Raw genomic sequence first — 23460 nt, 5'->3', positions numbered from 1 at the left:
GACAAACCTGAAAAACATTGGGTAGAAGTGGGGTTTGAACCCATGATCATAAGCATATTTGTCTCGCCCATTGGATGCGGATCTGCAGAAACGTTTGGAACCAGGGGTCGACTGGACCACTGGTGTTCTCACGTCCAAAAGATATTAACAGATCCTAAAGACACCAACAAGATTCATCCTAAATTAAAGCCCTCTTGTAGGTTACCATCAACTTAGGAAAGAATAATGTCTCTCATATAGGGCAGAATTTAACATCAGGAATTAAACTGGCCATTCGCCCTCAAACAAATTGATTCTCAAGCAATGAGATTAAAACATTAAGTCACAAATCAGTACAAATCTTGCCATGATACGAGTTACTCTTGTGCCATTATGATAAGAAACAGAAATGATCAGATTAGCAGCACTTTTTTGCAGATGACACGCAGCACGCAGAAGCAGGTAACTCTCCTTTGGAATCCAACTGTGCCATGTACACAAATGGGTCAATTTTCTGGAAAACAAAATGAAAGTATATACATTGTCTCGCTTGCATAACAAATAACTCGTAGCACAAACTCCAGTATTCAGCCTTAGTGGTATGCTGGAACACGGCAGTTTGCTCCAGAATTTGGTTCTGGGTGCTTATTGGTATGAGGTGTTCAGTATATTACTTACGACTTGCACTGCTGGGGCACTGCCGGAACTTCCAGATGCTGCTGGCTGGAAGTCAAACTCTTCCTTGAACCGCGACACAGACAAGATGGTGGACATCTCCTCTCCTACACTGACTGCATCTCCATTCTGTGACACACAGACAGGCAACATGATGTTTACATGATGTGTCCTATCTAGGTTTCGCAATGTCCATGGAAATTTAGCTAATCCTGTAGAGGTTTCCAATTTTTTTAAAGAGAATCTTCCTTTGGGTACATATATGCATTTTCTGCGACTCAAAATGTCATGTGACAGTTGTAACAATGTTTTAATAAAAGATTGTACAATAAATAAAAAAGCCTTTTTATTTACTATACGGCCCCCCACCATGTGGAGTTACTTCCCTTACCATGCATGCGTGGCCAACCAGGCAAGCACTCTAGCCCAAATCAACATTCCTTCTGTTGACAAACCGTCAGTGAACAGAATTGCGGGGAGGTGGGCGGCCCTACCCCAAGGAAGATTCTCTTCAAAGAATTGGAAACCTCTACAGGTTTAGCTAATTCTTTTTCATAAAGATCTTCCTTGAGTACATATATGCATAAACACAGACACCCAAAGACCGAAGGCTAGGGAGGTGGGAATTCTGGTAAGTACAATAGAATTAGCGATATCGTAAACGAAGCATGTTACTTACACTAAAACACTCACCTGGTCATGTGACCCGCCGTTCGAAGAGAGGCATGATGGGGGGTGACACAAAGGGAGCAATGTACACAGTTCTGATCATAACAGTGAAATGCACTAGATCACAAGTAGTGATAATAAAACGCCCTGCCCACATAGTGAAAAATTAGCATTGAGCACCGAAAGGGCATACACATAACAATATGGTCCGACAGGAGATAAATTGTAATGAGTAAAATCGAGCCTTCAGTGGATAGTCGATCAGCGCATTCGAATGCAGAACCAAACCAATGATCTGAGACTCACTCGGTCAGACTCACCGACCAAACCGAGCACGATCTCTAGAGTGCGTATCGAGCTGGTAATGTCGGATAAAAGTGCTCGGCCGGCTCCAAATAGCGGCGGATCAAATCTCTTCAATGGGCAGTGCGGCTGCAAAAGCTTTTGAAGTAGCCACTGCCCTAACCGAGTGAGCCTTCAACCCCTCAGGGGAAAGCATACCCTTAGCCTGATAAGCTGCACAAATGACAGAAACAAGCCAGTGAGAGATAGTTTGTTTACTGGCAGGAACCCCTGCCTTCCCGCCACCGTAACAGCAGAACAGCTCGGTACCCGTATGGATACCCTGCGTTCGTTTGAGATAGACCCTAAGGGTCTTACGGACATCCAACGGGTGAGCACGTGTAGGAGTGGTCCCCGATGTAGATGGCTGGGTAACAGTAGGAAGATCAATAGGAGCTGACACGTGGAAATCGTGATCGATCTTCGGACGGTAACTATCCGGGAGGCAAATACTGACAGATGACATCACGTGAATATCACCGACCCTTCTACCGGATGTCACCGCCACAAGAAAGGCTGTTTTCCACGTTAACAACTGAAGGGAAATAGCCGATAGATGTGAGAAAACAGGACCGGACAGCCAATCTAGCACGATTGACAAATCCCAAGGTGGGCTGGTTCGCCTGAGGGCAGGTCGAACCCAATCCACGCCAGCTAAACAGCGCTGTACAAGTGGGTGCTGCCCCAGAAGAGCACAATAGACAGGGGTGTGAAAAGTGGAAATAAAAGTGCAGTAGCAATGAATGGTCGAGGCCGCCAAACGCTCTTCCAAACGAGACTGAAGGAACTCCAGAACTCAGACTAAATCTGCAGAAAAGGGATCTGCTATCCCTCTATCTGAACACCAGGGTGCATAGCGGGATCACCTATCCTCATATTGAACGTTTGTCGAATCCTGCCTCGAAGCCAGAATTGTGTCTGCAACTGCTGCAGAGGCCATGCCACCCATTGGATCCGGGTCCGGCACTCCGTTCTGATTGAGAATGTCCAGCCGTAAAGGTAATGGAACAGGAGGCTGAGCAAGAAGCCTGAGAATTACCAGAAACCAGCTCTGCGACGGCCAAAGAGGTGCCAGTAGCAGAAGTAGCTGAGCTGGCAGGGTGGATAGCTGGGAGAGGACCCTGGGCATCAACGGTAGAGGTGGGAATGCCCACAGTACCCTGGTATCTGATTTGTGCCACCGGACGGGAACAGATCCACCTGGAACGACCCGTACAACTGGGAGATAACTCCGAATACCCGCTGATTGAGCATCCACTCATGCGGGGTCAGGATCTGGCAAGAGAGCGCGTCTGCTCGCACGTTCTCCAGCCCCGGGAGATATACTGGAATTACCTGGCAGTTGTATTGGTCGCACCATACCTACCCCTGCCTAGCGGCCGTAGCCAGCAAGCAGACTTGGGCGTAGGCTGCGCTTCGGAGGAGGAAGTCGCGACGGGAGAATGGGAGCAAGAAACCCGCAGCTGCTCCAACAAGGCCTTAGATTCCTTGAAGGAGGTAGCTGCAGCGGCAGCCTCCCGAATGACATGTTGTGCCCCCCGAAACAATATCGCGCCCAGCCTAAATGGAAGTGCCAGCAAGGTCTGCTGTGTCGCCGCAGAGTACCCGGGTCAGGTGGGCCTGAACTTCAGTGAGCTGCCGGAGCAACACAGCAATCGACGAACGTCGCCAGTGTGCGCATCCGTTTCCAGGACGGATATCTGTAAAGAGGATAGATACGCCCCATGAACCACCACCCGAATCTGTTGACTGGCATTACGGAATACCTCCTCGTAGCTCCTGTAAGCCGCACGCAGAGGGGCCCCCAACTGGGGAAAAGGCGGAACCAACCGTCCCTGTTTAGCCGCTGGAGCAGCAAGCGAGGAAGCTGAGCCTCCCCCAAGGGTCACTGAAATAAACACACACTCGTCCACTACCGGTACGCGGAAGAGAGTCGTCCCCTAATTGGTATCTCTTGACAAGCTCAGGCAGATCAAAGCGGAGCCGAGATCAAATGAGTAAGGGGTCAACCACATCCTGCACCAATGATGGGAGCACGCGGAGCCGAGTCTGAGAAGGCTGCAGAGGGGCGAAAGCCACCCTGGAAGGCGGAACTCTGCCCTGTTGCTCCGATGGGATTGCAGCCTGAGGGAGGACCAGTGCTATGCGCTGGCGCACCTCCCGTAAGGCCGATGAAAAACGGAAAGTTCCCTTGGGTTCCTCTGCATCCCCGACCTCCATCGACTCAGCCTCCGAACCCGAGCCAGAGTCGCAATCCTCCCGGAGAGAAGACCCAACTGCCGACCTGGTCGAAGACCGACCCAACGACGCCAGGGGAAAGAGAGAACCAGATAAACTCTCCGTCCTGGTCGCCACACACGGAACAGGACCCCGGTCCCGAGACTCAGGGAGGTCGACCGGCGGAACAGTTGCCTCAGCTCGCAAGGGTGACGCTCAAGTGGTCGGAGCCTTCGGCACTCCTGGGATACTCAGCGAACCACGAGCCAGGATGGATAAAGGGACAAGGCGTGCACCCTCCCGATCTGTCGGAGCTGAGACAGCCGGACCCAAAGCCAGAGACAAAGGATCGATGGCAAGCTCAAGGCTCGGGGATCTAGCCAGGCCTGGTGATCCTGCACCAGAGCTCTCTGCCCTACCCCCCGAGCCAGCGAGGAACTCCTGGCAGAGCCAATCAACCGAGCGTGGAGCAGCGACTTCATCGAGTCCATGTGCTGTTGAAAAGATTGATAATGGACATATCAAAAGAAGGCGTAGAACTGGCAGGAGGGGTAGAAACAGAGGCAGGTTTGTCCTGAGTACTTTTTTTACCTATGCTTAGTTTTTTAGCTTTGGCTGGAGGGACCTCCGTGAGGGTCACCTCCCGCCTCGCAGTTCTTTGAAGATATGGAATTCGCCACACCGCTTTTCTTAGCCTTAGGTGTGAAGCCATGCAGAGCTTGTAGACGTCCGATTATGACCGGATTCTCCAAGGCAGCATAAGCATTTTTTCGTGCCCATCTTGGCGTGGGATATTTACCCACAGCACGCCGTGAAAGCCTTCGAAAGCAAACATGCAAAGCATGACGCTAACAGTGTGAAAACAACCATAACACGCGTGACAAAAATTACATGAAAAGAACGCATGAAACAATTGTTTTAATGAAGCAAGTCTCAAACACGTATGCTAAAAGTCCCATCATGGAATAGCAAAATTTACGTAAACCACGGGGGTAAAAGAGCGTAAATTACAACTATAGTCACATAAGATAAGACAGGAACAACTGCAAAGTCAATAAAACGTTCCCAGGAACGAATAAGGACAATATACATACAGTATTCGAAGTCTCAGACATTGTCTCTTAGTAACTTTTTGTCCGCACATGTTACACGTTGCGTGACAGCAGAAGGAATGATGATTTGGGCTAGGGTGCTTACCTGGTTGGCCACGCGTGCGTGGTGAGGAAGTTAACACCACATGGTGGGGGGCCGTATAGTAAATAAAAAGGCTTTTTTATTTATTGTACAATCTTTTATTAAAACATTGTTACAACTGTCTCATGACATTTTGAGTCGCAGAAAATGCATATATGTACCCAAAGGAAGATCTCTATGAAAAAGAATAATGCAGCATAAAATTCTTTTACTATCAACACAATTCTGCTGAGAATGGTGGAAACATTGTGACAATGCTAACATGTGGCATAGATGATAATGATTTATAATGCTGATAATGTAAAACAATACTGACAATGGTATAACAATACTGACAATGCTTGCATTGCTTACAGTGACAATAGAAACAATGCTAAAATCATGATGGTGATGGTGACAATGTAGGACAATTTTGGACAACCTCAACAATATGCTCATCTTGCCAACAAAGACAATTTTCTAATGAAACATTAAAACTGGTTGGTGCAGCAACTCATTAACGTGTGACAAAATCAGCGCTTTTGTCAGAAGCCACATTACAGATGTGTCCACAATATCCTTCTTTATGAGCTGCTGTACCTAGTTTTATATTGAGTTTGAACATGTGGTCAATGTTCACCACAGATTACCCACACCTACCTTGAATGTTTGCTGGTAGTCGAACTTGAGTTCCCCCTCGTAGCCAGTGATCTCCCCATTGTAGATGACCTGCCTAGCAGGCTGCATGGCCGACGGTAACTTGAACAGTCGGTACGTCACCGACACAAACCGGGCATCACCTGATGAAAACGCGATAGTTAGTATGTAATCCACAGTCACACATGGCTGTATGGTGCCCAGTGGTCATCAAGTCACGCCGGAGGCCATATGTTGGTTAGAGTGAGTGAGTGAGTAGGATGGGTTAATGCCACTCTGAACAGTATTCCTGATTTTTCAGAGTGTCTGTTAAAGATGGAAGGAAATCCAAAGTGAAGCAGGTTTCAGACTTTTAATGCTAGAAATATAATCTGGGTTAACTGGGATTCAAACCCACAATCATTGGTTTCTGGCGTGTCTAAGGGACACAACTCTACACTGCAAATTGTGGCATCTTAGGGACTGGCCAAACAAGCCCTTTGATAGGGGGTACTTATTTACTAATTCCCGATAGGAGAACAGCCATATATTTAATGATACCGTTAACCATTTTCAAAAACATTTGCTGGCAAACTATTCTTCTCTAAAGATTGAATACATTCTGCTCACCTAGCACTTGTTTGAAATCCTCTCTCTCCACAGGAACTGGTGTAGCTGTCACTAAGCCTGGGCTGGCTGAACCCCACCTCCTTGGCCAGTGTGTACAAGTCCTCCCACCACCAGGGGCACCACTGATACACTTTCGCCTGTAATAAGATCAGGAATGTTCACCAAGTGGTTCTATCGGCCCCTAGACTGATGATACATATTCTACCTACCCCAGAGTACAAGGTATCTGGTCATCCTCCAGCAGAATACCACACACCATTCCCCAGATCATCTGGTAACTTGACTCTACCAATCTCACAAGAAAGGTACCTGATTCGACCTACTCCAGAGTACCTGCTGTCTGGTCTTCCAGTGTCTGACACTACTTTCCCCAGAGCATCTGGTAACTGCCATGACACATATAAACTGATTCCCTAAGCTTGATCCAGAGCCCCAGGTGTTGGACTCTAGCTGTAGTGTGACACCCTGCACACACCACCCAGTGTCTGATTTTATCCCAACTCTAACTACTCCAGAGCCACTGGTCCCCGACTGTCAGCACCCTGCCACCTGGTTTCCATGGCAACACCTGATGCCTCACTCCTCCAACTCTAGAGTGCCCATGTTATGACTCTTACTTACCCCATGACTCCAGGTTCCTATCAACCCCAGAGAACCGGTGTCTTGCCTGTGAACACCTGGTGTCTGACTACCTGCCCCAGAGAACCTGGTGACCTGACTAGAACACCTGGTATCTGACTACCTACCCTAGAACACCTGGTGTCTGACTACCTGCCCCAGAGAACCTGGTGACCTGACTAGAACACCTGGTGTCTGACTACCTGCCCCAGAGAACCTGGTGACCTGACTAGAACACCTGGTATCTGACTACCTACCCTAGAACACCTGGTGTCTGACTACTTCAGGCGTTAAAATGTTCAATTCAAAGGGCGAGAAATTCGTTTTTCTCACCCCTTCCCTTTGATTTCAAGTCCTCCATTGTATGCGGCGGGTTGTCGTCTGTTTACACAAAGGGACGTAACTTCGCAATCCATGTTCTTTTCAAGTCTTCTCAGCAAAAGAGTTCGCAATCACGATAGCTAAAGTTAACGAAGTTTTTCGTGAATAACGAGTACTAAGATACTTTCGTGAAACGCCTCTTTAGCGCGTGGTATCAAGTAAGATATATCGTAGGAGTTCACGAGATCTTAGGCCTCACGAGCTTCGTGGAACGGGCCCCTGAACACCAGGAGCATAGCGGGATCACCTATCCTCATATTGAACGCTTGTTGAATCCTGCCTCGAAGCCAGAATTGTGTGTCTGCAACTGCCGCGGGAATTCTGCGTGCTTTTCGAGGCTGGACCTGACAGAGGCCATGCCACCCATTGGATCCGGTCGGCACTCCGTTCTGATTGAGAATGTCCAGCCGTGAAGGTAATAGAACAGGAGGCTGAGCAAGAAGCCTGAGAATTACGGAAACCAGCTCTGCGACGGCCAAAGAGGTGCCAGTAGCAGAAGTAGCTGAGCTGGCAGGATGGATGGCTGGGAGAGGACCCTGGGGATCAGCGGTAGAGGTGGGAATGCCCACAGTACCCTGTCCGTCCAATCAAGCAAGAAGGCATTGGAGGCCAACGCCTTCTAGTCCGGTATTCGAGCAGAACACTGGTATCTGATTCGTCCCACCGGACGCAAACAGATCTACCTGGAACGACCCGTACAACTGGGAGATAACTCCGAATATCCGCCGATTGAGCATCCACTCATGCGGGGCCAGGATCTGGCGAGAGAGTGCCTCTTCTCGCACGTTCTCCAGCCCCGGGAGATATACTGGAATTACCTGGCAGTTGTATTGGTCGCAACATACCTACCCCTGCCTAGCGGCCGAAGCCAGCAAGCAGACTCGGGCGTAGGCTGCGCCCCGGAGGAGGAAGTCGCGACGGGAAAATGGGAGCAAGAAACCCGCGGCTGCTCCAACAAGGCCTTAGATTCCTTGAAGGAGGTAGCTGCAGCGCTGGCACACCTCCCGTAAGGCCGATGAAAAACGGAAAGTTCCCTCGGGTTCCTCTGCATCCCCGACCTCCATCGACTCAGCCTCCCAACCTGAGCCAGAGTCGCGATCCTCCCAGAGAGAAGACCCAACTGCCGACCTGGTCGAAGACCGACCCAAGGACGCCAGGGGAAAGAGAGAACCAGATAAACTCTCTGTCCTGGTCGCCACACACAGAACAGGACCCCGGTCCCGAGACTCAGGGAGGTCCACCGGTGGAACAGTGGCCTCAGCTCGCAAGGGTGACACTCGAGTGGTCGGAGCCGAGACAGACGGACCCAAAGCCAGAGACAAATTATCGATGGCAAGCTCAAGGCTCAGGGTTCTAGCCAGGCCTGGTGATCCTGCACCAGAGCTCTCTGCCCTACCCACTGAGCCAGCGAGGAACTCCTTGCAGAGCCAATCAACCGAATCGTGGAGCAGTGACTTCATCGAGTCCATGTGCTGTTGAAAAGATTGATAATGGACATATCAAAAGAAGGCGTAGAACTGGCAGGAGGGGTAGAAACAGAGGCAGGTTTGTCCTGAGTACTTTTTGACCTATGCTTAGTTTTTTAGCTTTGGCTGGAGGCACCTCTGTAGGGTCACCCCCCGCCTCTCGCAGTTCTTTGAAGATATGGAATTCCGCCACTCGCCTTTTCTTAGCCTTAGGTGTGAAGCCCATGCAGAGCTCGCAGACGTCTGGATTATGACCGGATTTCTCAAGGCAGCATAAGCATTTTTCGTGCCCATCTTGCGGTGGGATATTTTGCCCACGGCACGCCGAAAACGCCTGAAAGCAAACATGCAAAGCATGTCGCTAACAGCGGAAAACACCATAACACGTACAAAACATAGAAAATTACATGAAAAGAACGCAGTGTGAAACAATTGTTTTAATAAGCAAGTCTCAAACACGTACCATGCTAAAAGTCCCACCATGGAATAGCAACATTTACGTAAACCATGGGGGGAAAAGAGCCTAAATTACAACTATAGTCACATAAGATAAGACAGGAACAACTGCAAAGTCAATAAAACGTTCCCAGGAACGAATAAGGACAATATACATACAGTATTCTAAGTCTCAGACATTGTCTCTCAGCAACTTTTTGTCCGCACATGTTACACGTTGCGTGACAGCAGAAGGAATGATGATTTGGGCTAGGGTGCTTACCTGGTTGGCCACGCATGCGTGGTGAGGAAGTTAACACCGTGGTGGTGGGGGCCGTATAGTAAATAAAAGGCTTTTTTATTTATTGTACAATCTTTTATTAAAACATTGTTACAACTGTCTCATGACATTTTGAGTCGCAGAAAATGCATATATGTACCCAAAGGAAGATCTCTATGAAAAAGAATAATGCAGCATAAAATTCTTTTACTATCAACACAATTCTGCTGAGAATGGTGGAATCATTGTGACAATGCTAACATGTGGCATAGATGATAATGATTTATAATGCTGATAATGTAAAACAATACTGACAATGGTATAACAATACTGACAATGCTTGCATTGCCAGTGACAATAGAAACAATGCTAAAATCATGCTGGTGATGGTGACAATGTAGGACAATTTGGGACAATGTTAACAATATGCTCATCTTGCCAACAAAGACAATTTTCTAATAAAACATTAAAACTGGTTGGTGCAGCAACTCATTAGCGTGTGACAAAATCAGCACTTTGTCAGAAGCCACATTACATATTGTTTTAAAATTTACAGATGTCCACAATATCCTTCTTTACAGTGAAGTAAGAATTTGATTTTGAGCTACTGTACCTAGTTTTATTTTGAGTTAGAACATGTGGTCAGTGTTCACCACAGATTACCCACACCTACCTTGAATGTTTGCTGGTAGTCAAACTTGAGTTCCCCCTCATAGCCAGTGATCTCCCCATTGTAGATGACCTGCCTAGCAGGCTGCATGGCTGACGGTAACTTGAACAGTCGGTACGTCACCGACACAAACCGGGCATCACCTGATGAAGACGCGATAGTTAGTATGTAATCCACAGTCACACATGGCTGTATGGTGCCCAGTGGTCATCAAGTCACGCCGGAGGCCATATGTTGGTTAGAGTGAGTGAGTGAGTAGGATGGGTTAATGCCACTCTGAACAGTATTCCTGATTTTTCAGAGTGTCTGTTAAAGATGGAAGGAAATCCAAAGTGAAGCAGGTTTCAGACTTTTAATGCTAGAAATATAATCTGGGTTAACTGGGATTCAAACCCACAATCATTGGTTTCTGGCGTGTCCAAGGGACACAACTCTACACTGCAAATTGTGGCATCTTAGGGGACTGGGCCAAACAAGCCCTTTGATAGGGGGGTACTTATTTACCCCGATAGGAGAACAGCCATATATTTAACGATACCGTTAACCATTTTCAAAAAACATTTGCTGGCAAACTATTCTTCTCTAAAGATTGAATACATTCTGCTCACCTAGCACTTGTTTGAAATCCTCTCTCTCCACAGGAACTGGTGTAGCTGTCACAAGCCTGGGCTGGCTGAACCCCACCTCCTTGGCCAGTGTGTACAAGTCCTCCCACCAGAGGGCACCACTGATACACTCGCCTGTAATAAGATCAGGAATGTTCACAAAGTGGTTCTATCAGCCCTAGACTGATGATACATATTCTACCTACCCCAGAGTACAAGGTATCTGGTCATCCTCCAGCAGAATACCACACACCATTCCCCAGATCATCTGGTAACTTGACTCTACCAATCTCACAAGAAAGGTACCTGATTCGACCTACTCCAGAGTACCTGCTGTCTGGTCTTCCAGTGTCTGACACTACTTTCCCCAGAGCATCTGGTAACTGCCATGACACATATAAACTGATTCTAAGCGATCCAGAGCCCCAGGTGTTGGACTCTAGCTGTAGTGTGACACCCTGCACACACCACCCAGTGTCTGATTTTATCCCAACTCTAACTACTCCAGAGCCACTGGTCCCCGACTGTCAGCACCCTGCCACCTGGTTTCCATGGCAACACCTGATGCCTCACTCCTCCAACTCTAGAGTGCCCATGTTATGACTCTTACTTACCCCATGACTCCAGGTTCCTATCAACCCCAGAGAACCGGTGTCTTGCCTAGAACACCTGGTGTCTGACTACCTGCCCCAGAGAACCTGGTGACCTGACTAGAACACCTGGTATCTGACTACCTACCCTAGAACACCTGGTGTCTGACTACCTGCCCCAGAGAACCTGGTGACCTGACTAGAACACCTGGTGTCTGACTACCTGCCCCAGAGAACCTGGTGACCTGACTAGAACACCTGGTATCTGACTACCTACCCTAGAACACCTGGTGTCTGACTACCTGCCCCAGAGAACCTGGTGACCTGACTAGAACACCTGGTATCTGACTACCTACCCCAGAGAACCTGGTGACCTGACTAGAACACCTGGTATCTGACTACCTACCCCAGAGAACCTGGTGACCTGACTAGGACACCTGGTTCCTGACTACCTACCCTAGAACACCTGGTGCTTGACTACCTACCCCAGAGCACTTTATGCTTCCTGGCTGAATCTGGCAGATCCCGGTCACAGTAGACGTCACTGAAGTACAGCTCCCCGCCCTCCTACCAATCAAATAGTTTGGAAGCAATGAACCACAGTCAAATACATCACAAGTATTTCACTGCACACAAATCAGTTTAAATCTGCTGCTTGAAGTACGCTGACACAGTACAGTACACATTGGCAGAGTACATTAACAGACCCAAGTAGTATATCTCTAACATACTGCATAGATTCTGCTCATTCTCTGGTATCGCTCCTTTCTTCTTCTCAGTTAACTGTGGTTATGATGTCATATACTGATGTACACTATTAGATGAGCCACGACCTGACAAATGACCCCAATTTGCACATATGGGAACGCCCTCCAGAACATTCCATTTGAAAAATGAGGGAAACTGGTTGTTGTCTAAAACTTGAAAAGTTCAATTTCCTCGTGTGAATCGTGTTTTGGTTGTTATATCATACTAACTATGTGTACAATTTGCCCATGCTTCCCTAACTTGGGTATTATAAATTAAATAAAATCTGCAAACATTCAAAAATTGACTCTTGTCGAGATGGTGTCTTACTGAACTAAATCGCTCTACGAGACACGTGTTAAACAGAAGCGATATTGAGTTCACGCCACGGTCAGCATGTATTGCACGTGCTTCATCGCCAATCTACCTGTAGCAACCAAGTGTATTCGTCTAGATTCCCTGCCCCGCCTACTTGTCACTAACGCTTGTACTGCGCAGGCTCATCAAATACAAGTCAAGCAGTAATGCTGAGCATGTAATAAAGGAGGATTGACATTACCGGTACCCTCAGGTATTACACAAGATTTCAGATAAAGTGCCTCTGGCAAGCAAAGCGAGAACAAATAATCATTTAGCTAAAAATGGTTCATGTAATCCAAGTAACTTCCACATAAAACAGACTGAATCTATTAACATGTATGTTTATGAACAATTCTTAATTCAATTAGGCAAAAGAAAAAAAACATGTCCATTTCCGGTAACCCGACCGACCCTATCCTAACTCCCCAACCCTAAATTTGTTTTTAACCAAGTCAAAATCATGACTGGAGTGCATTTCAACTCATCATTTTCATGCAAATCGAGTATGATATTTTCATGTTTTTCAGTGTATGTAGGGCTAAAATGGATTGCATTGAATTGTCATAATGGGCTCTCACTGAAAAAACCTGCAAATAAATAACATAAATAATGATTTGATATAGAAATCTTTCAATGTTTCATCACAAGGCATTGTCACTACATGACATGGTATCCTTGAAGACCTTCTCAGGTGCCCACCTGGTGCTACTAAAAAAAAAAAAAAGAAGTAAAAAAAAACAAGAAAAAACCGACCCACCTACCCTATTTCTAAAAAGCATGTAATAGGAAACGGACATATATTTTTCTTTTGCCTTAGGAATTTTTGCAGACATTTGCTACAAATTTGGGGGCAAATACTGGCCTCTGATCAAATATAGATAAATCCCTGACCATATTTGGTCAAAGAGGTATAGTAGTGACAACACACAGCAAGGCAAAGCGATTGGGATAAGGATGTATGCTAAAAGCCTTCAGCTCTCATCAGCATAAAGCAGCACCCTAATGGTGGCGAGACCTACCTTGAGAACCTTGTACGCCTCCCTCAGTACTCCCTTCTTGTCAGGTGACAGGTTGATCACACAGTTGGAGCTGTGAGGAAGATGTCACTGGAGGGTCAGTACCACCCATCACACATACACAGTGCCATCAACACTATATATGTCAAAGCTGCATGCATACACAGTGATATCTACCCTAGTTGTGTCAAGGCTCAACGCATACATAGAGAATACTACACGAGGTCTCTTTACATACGAATTATACGAAACGAGTGTCCTTCCTATGGTATCTGACCGATCGAAACGAGGTCAGAAACCACAGGAAGGTCACGAAGTTTCGTATAATTCGTATGTAATGAGACCGAGTGTGGTATTTTATTTATTACCCACGTCTTACATGCATTAAATTGACAAAATAGCGATTTTTGTTATGTTTTGGTTTCAAACCGAAACCAGTTTCATAAAGAGGTTGCGGAAGAGTTTGTACTGTAGTACAATATTTGCATGACGCCATACTCTAGTGACGCGTCACTGCCTTGGTAACCGACGCCACGATGCATGTCAGTTGTCATCGCCCGCACAGCCTCCTACAGTAAACTACTCAGAGCACCTCGCTTCTGGGTTTCCAGTTGCTTCATTCGCTAACATCACTGGTGGAAACATTGCGTTTATGTTTTTCGACGCATATAATGTCTCAGTTCGACTCACAATTAAACAGCGACACGGCAACGTTCGCAATGTTTACATTCCCACAATGCATTTAAGTTGGAGAATGAATGAATTCGCGTGTTTGTTATGAATGAAAAAATAGTTACGTCACAACGTGACCTAACTGAGAGGTCATCGGTTATCCAATCAAATCGTTAGAATCTCAGGTCAAGTCGTTACGACACAGGTCAACGCGATACGACACTCGTGTGACGTACGAGATTAGTATGCAACTACCCATACGTTGACCACCTGGGTAATAAACAGTGATATCAACACTATTGATGTCAAGGCTCAACACTATTGATGTCAAAAGGCTCTATGCATAGACAGTGATATCTACACTATTTGTGTCAAGGCTCTATACTTGCATGATGATATCAACACTATTGATGTCAAGGCTCTACACTATTGATGTCAAAAGGCTCTATGCATACACAGTGATATCTACACTATTTGTGTCAAGGCTCTATACATACATGATGATATCTACACTATTGATGTCAAGGCTCTATGCATACATGATGATATCAACACTACTTATGTCAAGGCTCTATACATACATGATGACATCGATACTGTTTTCTTTGATCCCAGCTTCAGTGATTTTCTCAATGTAGCCCTTGACAAATTCCACATTGGGTTTGGAATAGCCAAACTTCTGGGTGTGGTAGTCAACATACTTCCATGCTACTTCCAGCTGAGAGACAGGAGAGACACAATGATACTACATGCATATATATGGCAAAACATACCTCCTTTAGTGCAGTCTGTTGGGTATATACACACCAATGAGTATATATGGGTATATATAATCCAATGAGTATATATGGGTATATATACACCAATGAGTATATATGGGTATATATACACCAATGAGTATATATGGGTATATATACACCAATGAGTATAAGGGTATATATACACCAATGAGTAGATGGGTATATATACACCAATGAGTAGATGGGTATATATACACCAATGAGTAGATGGGTATATATACACCAATGAGTATATGGGTATATATACACCAATGAGTATATATAGGTATATATAAACCAATGAGTATATGGGTATATACACACCAATGAGTAGATGGGTACATATACACCAATGAGTGAGTAAGTTTTACGCCACATACAGCAATGAGTATATATGGGTATAAATACACCAATGAGTACATGGTAATATATACACCAATGAGTATATGGGTATATATACACCAATGAGTATATGGGTTTATATACACCAATGAGTATATATAGGTATATATACACCAATGAGTATATATAGGTATATATAAACTAATGAATATATGGGTATATATACATCAATCAGTATAAGGGTATATATACACCAATGAGTAGATGGGTATATATACACCAATGAGTACATATGGGTATATATACACCAATGAGTATATATGGGTATATGTACACCAATGAGTATAAGGGTATATATACACCAATGAGTAGATGGGTATATATACACCAATGAGTAGATGGGTATATGTACACCAGTGAGTATATGGGTATATTTTCACCAATGAGTACATATGGGTATATATACTGACTGACTGACTGAGTTTGGTTTTACGACGCTTTTAGCAATATTCCAGCAACATCACGGCGGGGGACACCAGAAATGGGCTTCACACATTGTACCCATGTGGGGATTCGAACCCGGGTCTTCGGCGTGACGAGCAAACGCTTTAACCATTAGGCTACCCCACCGCCTCGGGTATATATACACCAGTGAGTATATGGGTATATATACACCAATGAGTATAATTATACACCAATGAGTATATATAGGTATATATAAACTAATGAGTAGACATTTAACAAAATAATTCTACTTAAATTGATGGTGACATTTTATCAGTATCTGTTTTTGCTCTGTCTCAAATGTGTAACATTCCACATTAAACAACAACATATACATGTTTAGTTACTGACAAGGAAGGCACGGCATATGTTAGCTTCTTTAATACATAGTTCACAAATGTGTGATTTATGTATTCAATCAGACAAAAAATATCAGTAAAGTAACATGCAAGTTCAATAGGATGCACTGGGTAATTATTCAGAGTGCTGTAAAACTATTGGTTTTATGAATTTTGCACTATATTTTTATACATGCAATTCAAAATTAATCATTAATGGTAATATATTGTGTGTATTTCTAGTAAATTTGCAGCTTATCTTGCCATTTGGTCATCGTTGCCTTATCTTACAAACAGAAGAATTACATATGGACATCTTACCTGTTCATCTGTCATGTCGAGGCCAACTACTGACCCCTCCTCTCCCACCAGCTTACTGAGCGCATAGCAGTCTCTCCCACTTCCACTACCAAGGTCAAGGACACGCATTCCTTCCACCTTCTCTGGTATGACCAACCCACAGCCATAGTATCTGTGTACAGAAGAAAAGTGTACAGTGGTTCATACTACAGTGTACAGCTGACACAGATGATCCATACTACCCTTAAAACATTCAGGGATAGAAATACTTTTTTTTCTAAGTGTGCCTTAAGGCACCAGACAAATATTTTAGGTGTGCCTTTCTGAAATCGAGTATGCCCACATGTTTTTAGAATAAATGACAATGATGATGATCATTTGAAATTTATTGTTAAATAAAGAAATGGGTTTATGAGCATTCAGATATGTATGGTATTATTCAATTTGGAAAAAAATAATTGTTTGGGGGATTAAATGACTAAATGTGAGTTATGTCTCTTAAAAAATTAGGCATGTCAAAAGGGCACAAGAACATTTTTTAGCCGTGCCATTTCTGTATTTACCGTGCCATGGCACACTAATATATGGGGTATTTCGAACCCTGACATTACAGTACGGTTTCATATGCATTGGCTATTGACCAATCAAACGTCTTCTAATTTATCTAAAGGGAAATAATATATTACCTGCCCTTGGATATCCATATATTTCATTATCTGCCCTTAGATATCCACATAACTTCTTTACCGTATCATTTTCTCATATCATGAGAGAACTGTTTGCCTACTCATTGCATCCACTTGCTCATTAATTTTAGAATATACATGGGAAGAGTATTGGAGCAAGAATTAGAGAAATAAAAATAGACGTTGTTCAATGATTCCGACATTCAACACAATTTATAATTGCTTCTGTCAAGTGTGATGCCATGACTGACACAAACTCACAACGGTAAAAATAATACTTCTCATTTCTGGCTATTTCCCCTAGTTACAATCAAAACAATACACAGATTGTCAGAATGTTTCAGGTTACTTATATGTTAAATTTATGCATATAAGATCACTGAATCAACGAAAGTCTCCTTCCTATCTCACATATCCGTGTGAGTGAACACGCCATCTTGTGAAAGTTGCTTATCGATAGTGATGTCATATGTATGTCAACATTGTAATACAAATTTAGTACTTTCACTTAGCTGAGGCATGTGAACGAAAATACACATGATAATTCTATCCTGCTGCTTACAATTTCAACTGTAAGGCATCTTTTCTACTTATATCATGTGATTAATTTCATCTTCAGCTACATCTAGACTTACTTCAAGAGGACTTCATCATGCACTGTAGAGTCCTCACCTTCATATAGACTTACCTTGAGAGGACTTCATCATGCACTGCAGTCTTCACCCTACATATAGACTAACCTCGAGAGGACTTCATCATGCACTGTACAGTCTTCACCTACATCTGGACTTACCTTGAGTGGACTTCATCATGCACGGCACTGAGCGCCGCCTTCATGGGTTTTGTCATCTGCTTGGACGGGGTCATACAGGCTCCAGTCTTAAGGTCATTGGTGTTTTGCAGAGTCTTCCCATAGTACTCCTTGACAGACTCGATGATATTTGTGCTGTCACCCATGATGAGACTAAAGAGAAACATATACAGTCATTGTTGAAGATCATTGTCAGATCAAAGGTAGTTGATACTATTGTACTGTTGGAAATAGAAAAAAATGTATTTTCTCATTTATCTCTACAATTTATGTAGTTGATATGTGAAAGTGTGAAATATCTGTTAAAGTAAGTTCGGCCTAACTACAGTCTCAGTGGTAGAGAGATAGGAAACGGAGAAAAAGGACTTAACTGAGGGGAAATTAGTGCAGAAATGAGCAATGCGTTTTTTTCCCAAAAAAACTTATTTGGAACAGACCAGACTAACTGGGGAGGTAAAAGGCACGTCATAACAATTTACAAATAATATCCAGTCCTGTCGATCTTCGGGTGGTCATGCCACCTATACTACGATGCGTTTCTATGGTTTTCGGGTATCATACTCTCTTCCATATCTCAACATAAACTTTATGAAAGAAAGACACGTAAGATGTTAATCAGTAGATGAGACATAGTCAACACACATGAAAAAGCACAAAATATCTTTGAGATGACCCCTTGTGCCTGTAGGCAGCACGTGCATTTCATGCCAGGTGAGTCGACGGTCCGTCGTCATACCTGGCTGAGCGACCTAATTACCATCTATAGTCTGATCTATTGTTTTCAGCAGCTATTCGTATTTTTTCTAAGTTTTGCCCGATTTTACGAGTAAACATGCTTTTCTGGATATCGTATTACACATCCCACTGAACGCCCAGTTAGGCCGAAGTGGGTTATTTCGACATATGCTATTTGCAATTGTGTCAATTTTAGGGATACAGAGTAACAGCCTAAAAAGTTTTTTTCTATTTCCGACAGTACTATAGTGTTGGGAATTGGTTAAAATCTCATAATTGATGATTGGTTCATTGGTTCAAGGTTAATGATCATCGATAATGATTGGTTAGCGTCATTTATGAAATTTGTTAATGCACAAAAAAAATAGGAAAAAAACGAAGTCTTTGGGGTTTTTTTTTTTGGCAAAATTTCACAACGTTAAAGGATGACTAGTATGTTAGGAACATAAATTTCTTGGAGTCTTTTAGATAAATTCAGTTATGACTTGGAATGAGCTTGTAGTGCTTATGAAATGTAACAGACAAAACCAACCTTGTGAAAAATACTGTTAATGAAAACAAGTGTTCCAGAATTGTTTGTGTTCGATTATGAGAAAACATGATCGAATGCTGGTCATTTAGTCACTGCGACCAATCTTCGATTATTTCAATTAATCGGACCACCACTAGTCGATACACATGATGCTGCAATATACCATTTTAGTTTCATCCCCAAACGACTCACTTCTAAAAAGCCCCACCTCACATTAATTTATTGTTCTTATGTATGCACAGATGATAGTAATTACTATGTTAGTTAAAACTATTCTTCTTTTGATGAAATCATATGCAGCTGAAACCTGTTGAAAGTCAGATGTTTCGACTTCACAATCTGTTTCTAGCAAACTCTAAATATATGTACCACCTTTTGAACCCAGATGTGTTGTACTAGAATTGCAGCTTTCCTATTCACCTCAAATTTGAGTAGAATCTGTATCAAGTACAGGGATTTACCTTGAGTCCTTTATCCTGGGACTCATACTCTTAATTCTCAGGGGTCCTTGACATAAAAATGGGGGTCCCAGACACTTAAATATTATTATTAATACTGTTATTGTATTGTGTATCATGATCCTCACATTAATTGTTACAGTAATTAAATTGCAAATGATACCATAACCCAGCTAGTAGCAAACTAAGTGATAACTTATTGTTACATGATTGGCATTTTTACAAAAAGTATTTGGAGTTTTTCTGCGTCCCTGTGGATGCGCCAATAAAGTTCGTTGCGTCCATTGTAAATTTTTATACATATAGGACGCAGGAATTTGCGTTCTGTAAATCCCTGCAAGTATAATGGCTAATACATGATACAGCTTGAAACCTCAAATGAAGAAACTGTTGATCGTACTGAGTAAAGGCTGCCATGATTAGTGACTTGACTTTTACTCAAAGTCGAACAATGTCAATCAGAGAAGCAGTGACCATATTACTTTCTGTTCCGCCAAGCCTTTTCTGTGAATCAAAAGCCATAAATGAAGCAAGTCTAAATTTACATCAGAATCACCTATCTCACTGTAGTTTCAATTCAAATGTAGTAATTTGTTTCCGTTCAAATTACACATTTTCAGGCCGAAGCATAAGTATATAGTGATGAGTGTGAAGACATTTACTCTTTCTCATTCATAAAGGATTTACAGTCACCTCTAACAAACAGTCTCCTTCCTTGGGAGTTGGAGGCAACATGGTTCAAGACTGTATGGACAATACCATCAAACACACATGCATCATGGTGATAAGTCACATCTGTTATTGGAATAAATATCACATTTTCGGTTTCTGGAAGTGATCCAATATTTTGATGCAACCCACTCCACGTTTGGTATTCAACCACCAAGATGGAAGAGTAAAAGGGCATAGTTTTACAAACTTTGTCTTGTTTATGAAATGTGTCACACATAACTATACCATGCTCATTAGACTAAGGCTTAGTCTCTGAATATATATAATTTTGATAGTAACAAACAAGTCCATTTATATTGAAAAGGAGCCCTAGGGAGACCAGAGATTCAGACTTGCTTTATTTAGGGCTTTAGCACTGCAGAGAGGGCTTGGCAGTAGGGAAATTAATGTGGTTCAGGGACTGTGACACAGACTACATGCTCATGTGCCCACTAGCAAAGTTTATAAAACATATATATAGTGTATAACATCTCACGTCTGGATGAAAATCTAATAATTAGCCCATTGTTTCACTACCTGGCCTTTCATCTATTCATGTGTTCTCACCACCTCAATGCGTAATAAATAAAAGTCAACGGATATTACCTGTAATAATCTAATGGTAACAGGGGATGAGATGTTTGTGAGAGACAATATACTTCTAAAGTCTCTTGTCTGTAAAAGAAGGAGGAAGTAATCAAATTGGTTTAAGTTTAATGTGAAATATTTCTCAAATTTCAACCCTAATTAAATTTCTTATTTACATGTCCCATGTGAAAATCAAATCTCCGAGTTCATATTCATCTTGAAATTATTTAACTAACCTTGTTTCAGCTGTCTGTCTTCTAAACTCTGTTTATGGTGGAATAGCTCTTGCTCAGTCAAATCTATTCTTCCCTGGTATACTTTATAGTATACGGAGTTATCTCCCTCTACCCCACCCCGACCAATCCCCAACACCTTCCAGAATGTGCATCGCGCAAATTCCACTGATGCCATCTTTGGGATTTTATTGACGTTTCTGTAATCCTGCTGGTTCAAAAAATGTTTCACACTACACTACAACCGAGACGGGGCAGCTCACCAGCCAGTGTACCTTTCACCAGTATCGTTGTAACTGATACTTACATATGCACTGCTTCCACCCGTATCCAAACTTGTCAAGATGACAACGCAGAATCAGTCGTGTGTCACTACCGCCCTCAAACTCCTCGCAGAATAAGTTAGCTCCCCTTTCACATGAAGATAGTAACTCCGCATGTAGCAAGCGCTGATGTGGAGTTTCTTAGTACATCGCCACTCTGCCCGATTTGGGTCGTGTTCGTCTGAGGGTTCAGGTTAGCGTGACCTGGGTCACCAGCATTATCTTTTATCTTGTACATGTGACAGGCAGTGTGCAAAAATGACAATGCATTCAGGAATGTTCCAGCAATATGACGGCTGTCTGCAAATCATCGCACCAGGGACAGACAATCCAGTGATTGACATCATGAGCATCGATCTAATCGCTGTAAAATGACTGAAAACGTATACGTTGTCCATGGATATTGCGTCACAAATGAATTCCAGACATAAATGAATGAATGAACGAATGGGACACGGGAGACACCAGCTAGATAACTTAAATCAGTCAGGGATTTTGTTCCTATAATGTCAACTATCAATGGAATAGCAATAATGAAGCTCTGTACAAAAAGTGCCAACCAAGACTTCTTTTTTTTACGAGGAAATTATGATCTTTTGATGTTGATGTGAAATTGGTGAAACGTTTCTACACATCCTTTGTATAAAGCGTCTTGTCTTTGGGCATACAATGTTAGTACGGTTCTCTTAGTCTTCAAAACAAAAAACAAGATTGTTAATATAAGTTTACAAATTACCGGTACACTTTAAGACCATCTTGTGTTCATAAATGATGACAAAATTTTATTACATACTCGGAATATCATTTCAGATTCATCACATGTGTTAAAGTCTGAATATTCACTTTTGCCACCGGGAAGACGTTTCAATGTGCCTTAAAAATTGTCATAAGTCAAACAGAACAAGGAAATCTTTTATCCCATGTAGCATTACAATTCTAAACAAAACCTTTAGAAAATAATACTTGAAATGTTTTTAAATATATACTGTCATGGGCGCTGATGGGATTTATAGGAATACAGAAAAGTGTACATATATGACCTGTATAATTATGTGTGTTGGTGTGGTATTATGCGTGCGAATAGGTGTATTAATTTTATATTTGTCCATATTTAATCATCTATTATCGTAATTAACATACATATTTTATTGTATCATGCCAGGCTCTGTTTGATGTAAAAAGAATTCCCTTTTGGGTAATACAGTGTTTTCTTATCCTATCTTAACTAAAGATAGGGCTAACAGGACTAGAGTTCTGGTCCTGTCGTAGGTGTTGCTCCATTTCATCCCGGGAGATGTTCTACGGGGGCAGAGGTCTAGGCAAATAGCCGCCAGTACAGCAATATTATATGCTGGTCAGAAAGTCTGTTCCAACATGTGCAACGCGTGCATGGGCGTTATCCTGCAACCTGGCGGTGTACCCAGCAGAATCTATATCGAAACGTCACACTTACGAAATAAAAGAAGTTGTTATCAATAAAGTTTGTTCGATATTGTAGGTCCCAACTTTTAAAATGCGACCCAAAGAAGCCATAACATATACATTTACACTTCCATCCCCAAGCTGTCGGCACTGAGTTACACAAGCTACATGGTGTAGCCAGTGTAACATGGATGCTCTTCTTGTCTGCTGGCGGTCTCGGCTGAGGGAATCTGTGTTCCGTTTGAAACCCGTGAAGGTCCGGGTTATCTAGAATGAGCCTTCAGTAACCCATGCTTGTCGTAAGAGGCGACGAACGGGATCGGGCGGTCAGGCTCGCTTACTTGGTTGACACATGTCATCGGTTCCCTATTGCGCAGATCGATGCTCATGCTGTTGATCACTGGATTGTCTGGTTCAGACTCGATTATTTACAGACCGCCGCCATATAGCTGGAATATTGCTGAGTGCGGCGAAGAAATCAACTCACACACTCACTCCATCCCCAAACTGTCGACACTGAGTATCACCAGCTACATA

At 43.3% G+C, this 23460-nt stretch overlaps 1 protein-coding gene across 4 annotated transcripts; it reads right to left on the bottom strand.

Annotated features, from left to right (window-relative positions):
- Positions 1-227: 227 nt before the first annotated feature.
- On the bottom strand, positions 228-21639 carry LOC124284801 (arsenite methyltransferase-like). 4 transcript variants are annotated; one of them, XM_046720914.1, is made up of 11 exons: positions 21486-21562; positions 20964-21032; positions 17904-18074; positions 16446-16596; positions 14743-14879; positions 13493-13562; positions 11852-11933; positions 10780-10911; positions 10175-10314; positions 658-783; positions 228-493 (listed from the first exon to the last, which is right to left on the bottom strand). In XM_046720914.1, exons 3-11 carry the CDS (start codon positions 18065-18067, stop codon positions 398-400), a joined length of 1098 nt encoding a protein of 365 aa, XP_046576870.1. In that variant the 5' UTR covers positions 18068-18074; positions 20964-21032; positions 21486-21562; the 3' UTR covers positions 228-397. The 4 variants fall into 4 exon arrangements, with proteins under 4 accessions (XP_046576870.1, XP_046576869.1, XP_046576867.1 ...); XM_046720913.1 differs by lacking the exon at positions 21486-21562 and adding an exon at positions 21182-21247; XM_046720911.1 differs by lacking the exon at positions 20964-21032 and having other exon boundaries at positions 21486-21639.
- Positions 21640-23460: the final 1821 nt, after the last annotated feature.

The sequence above is a fragment of the Haliotis rubra genome, unplaced genomic scaffold, assembly GCF_003918875.1.
Source record: "Haliotis rubra isolate DU_JTF1 unplaced genomic scaffold, ASM391887v1 Scf345, whole genome shotgun sequence".
Classification (NCBI taxonomy): Eukaryota; Metazoa; Mollusca; class Gastropoda; order Lepetellida; family Haliotidae; genus Haliotis; species Haliotis rubra.
This window is presented reverse-complemented; position numbering and strand designations above follow the sequence as displayed.

Coding starts and splice junctions, on each gene's coding strand:
- LOC124284801 (XM_046720911.1), bottom strand. CDS start 18,067: ATGGGTGACAGCACAAATATCATCGAGTCTGTCAAGGAGTACTATGGG. Junction 14,880..16,445: donor TCGACATGACAGATGAACAG/GTAAGATGTCCA, acceptor CCTGTCTCTCAG/CTGGAAGTAGCATGGAAGTA. Junction 494..657: donor GTGCCCCAGCAGTGCAAGTC/GTAAGTAATATA, acceptor TTTGTTTTCCAG/AAAATTGACCCATTTGTGTA.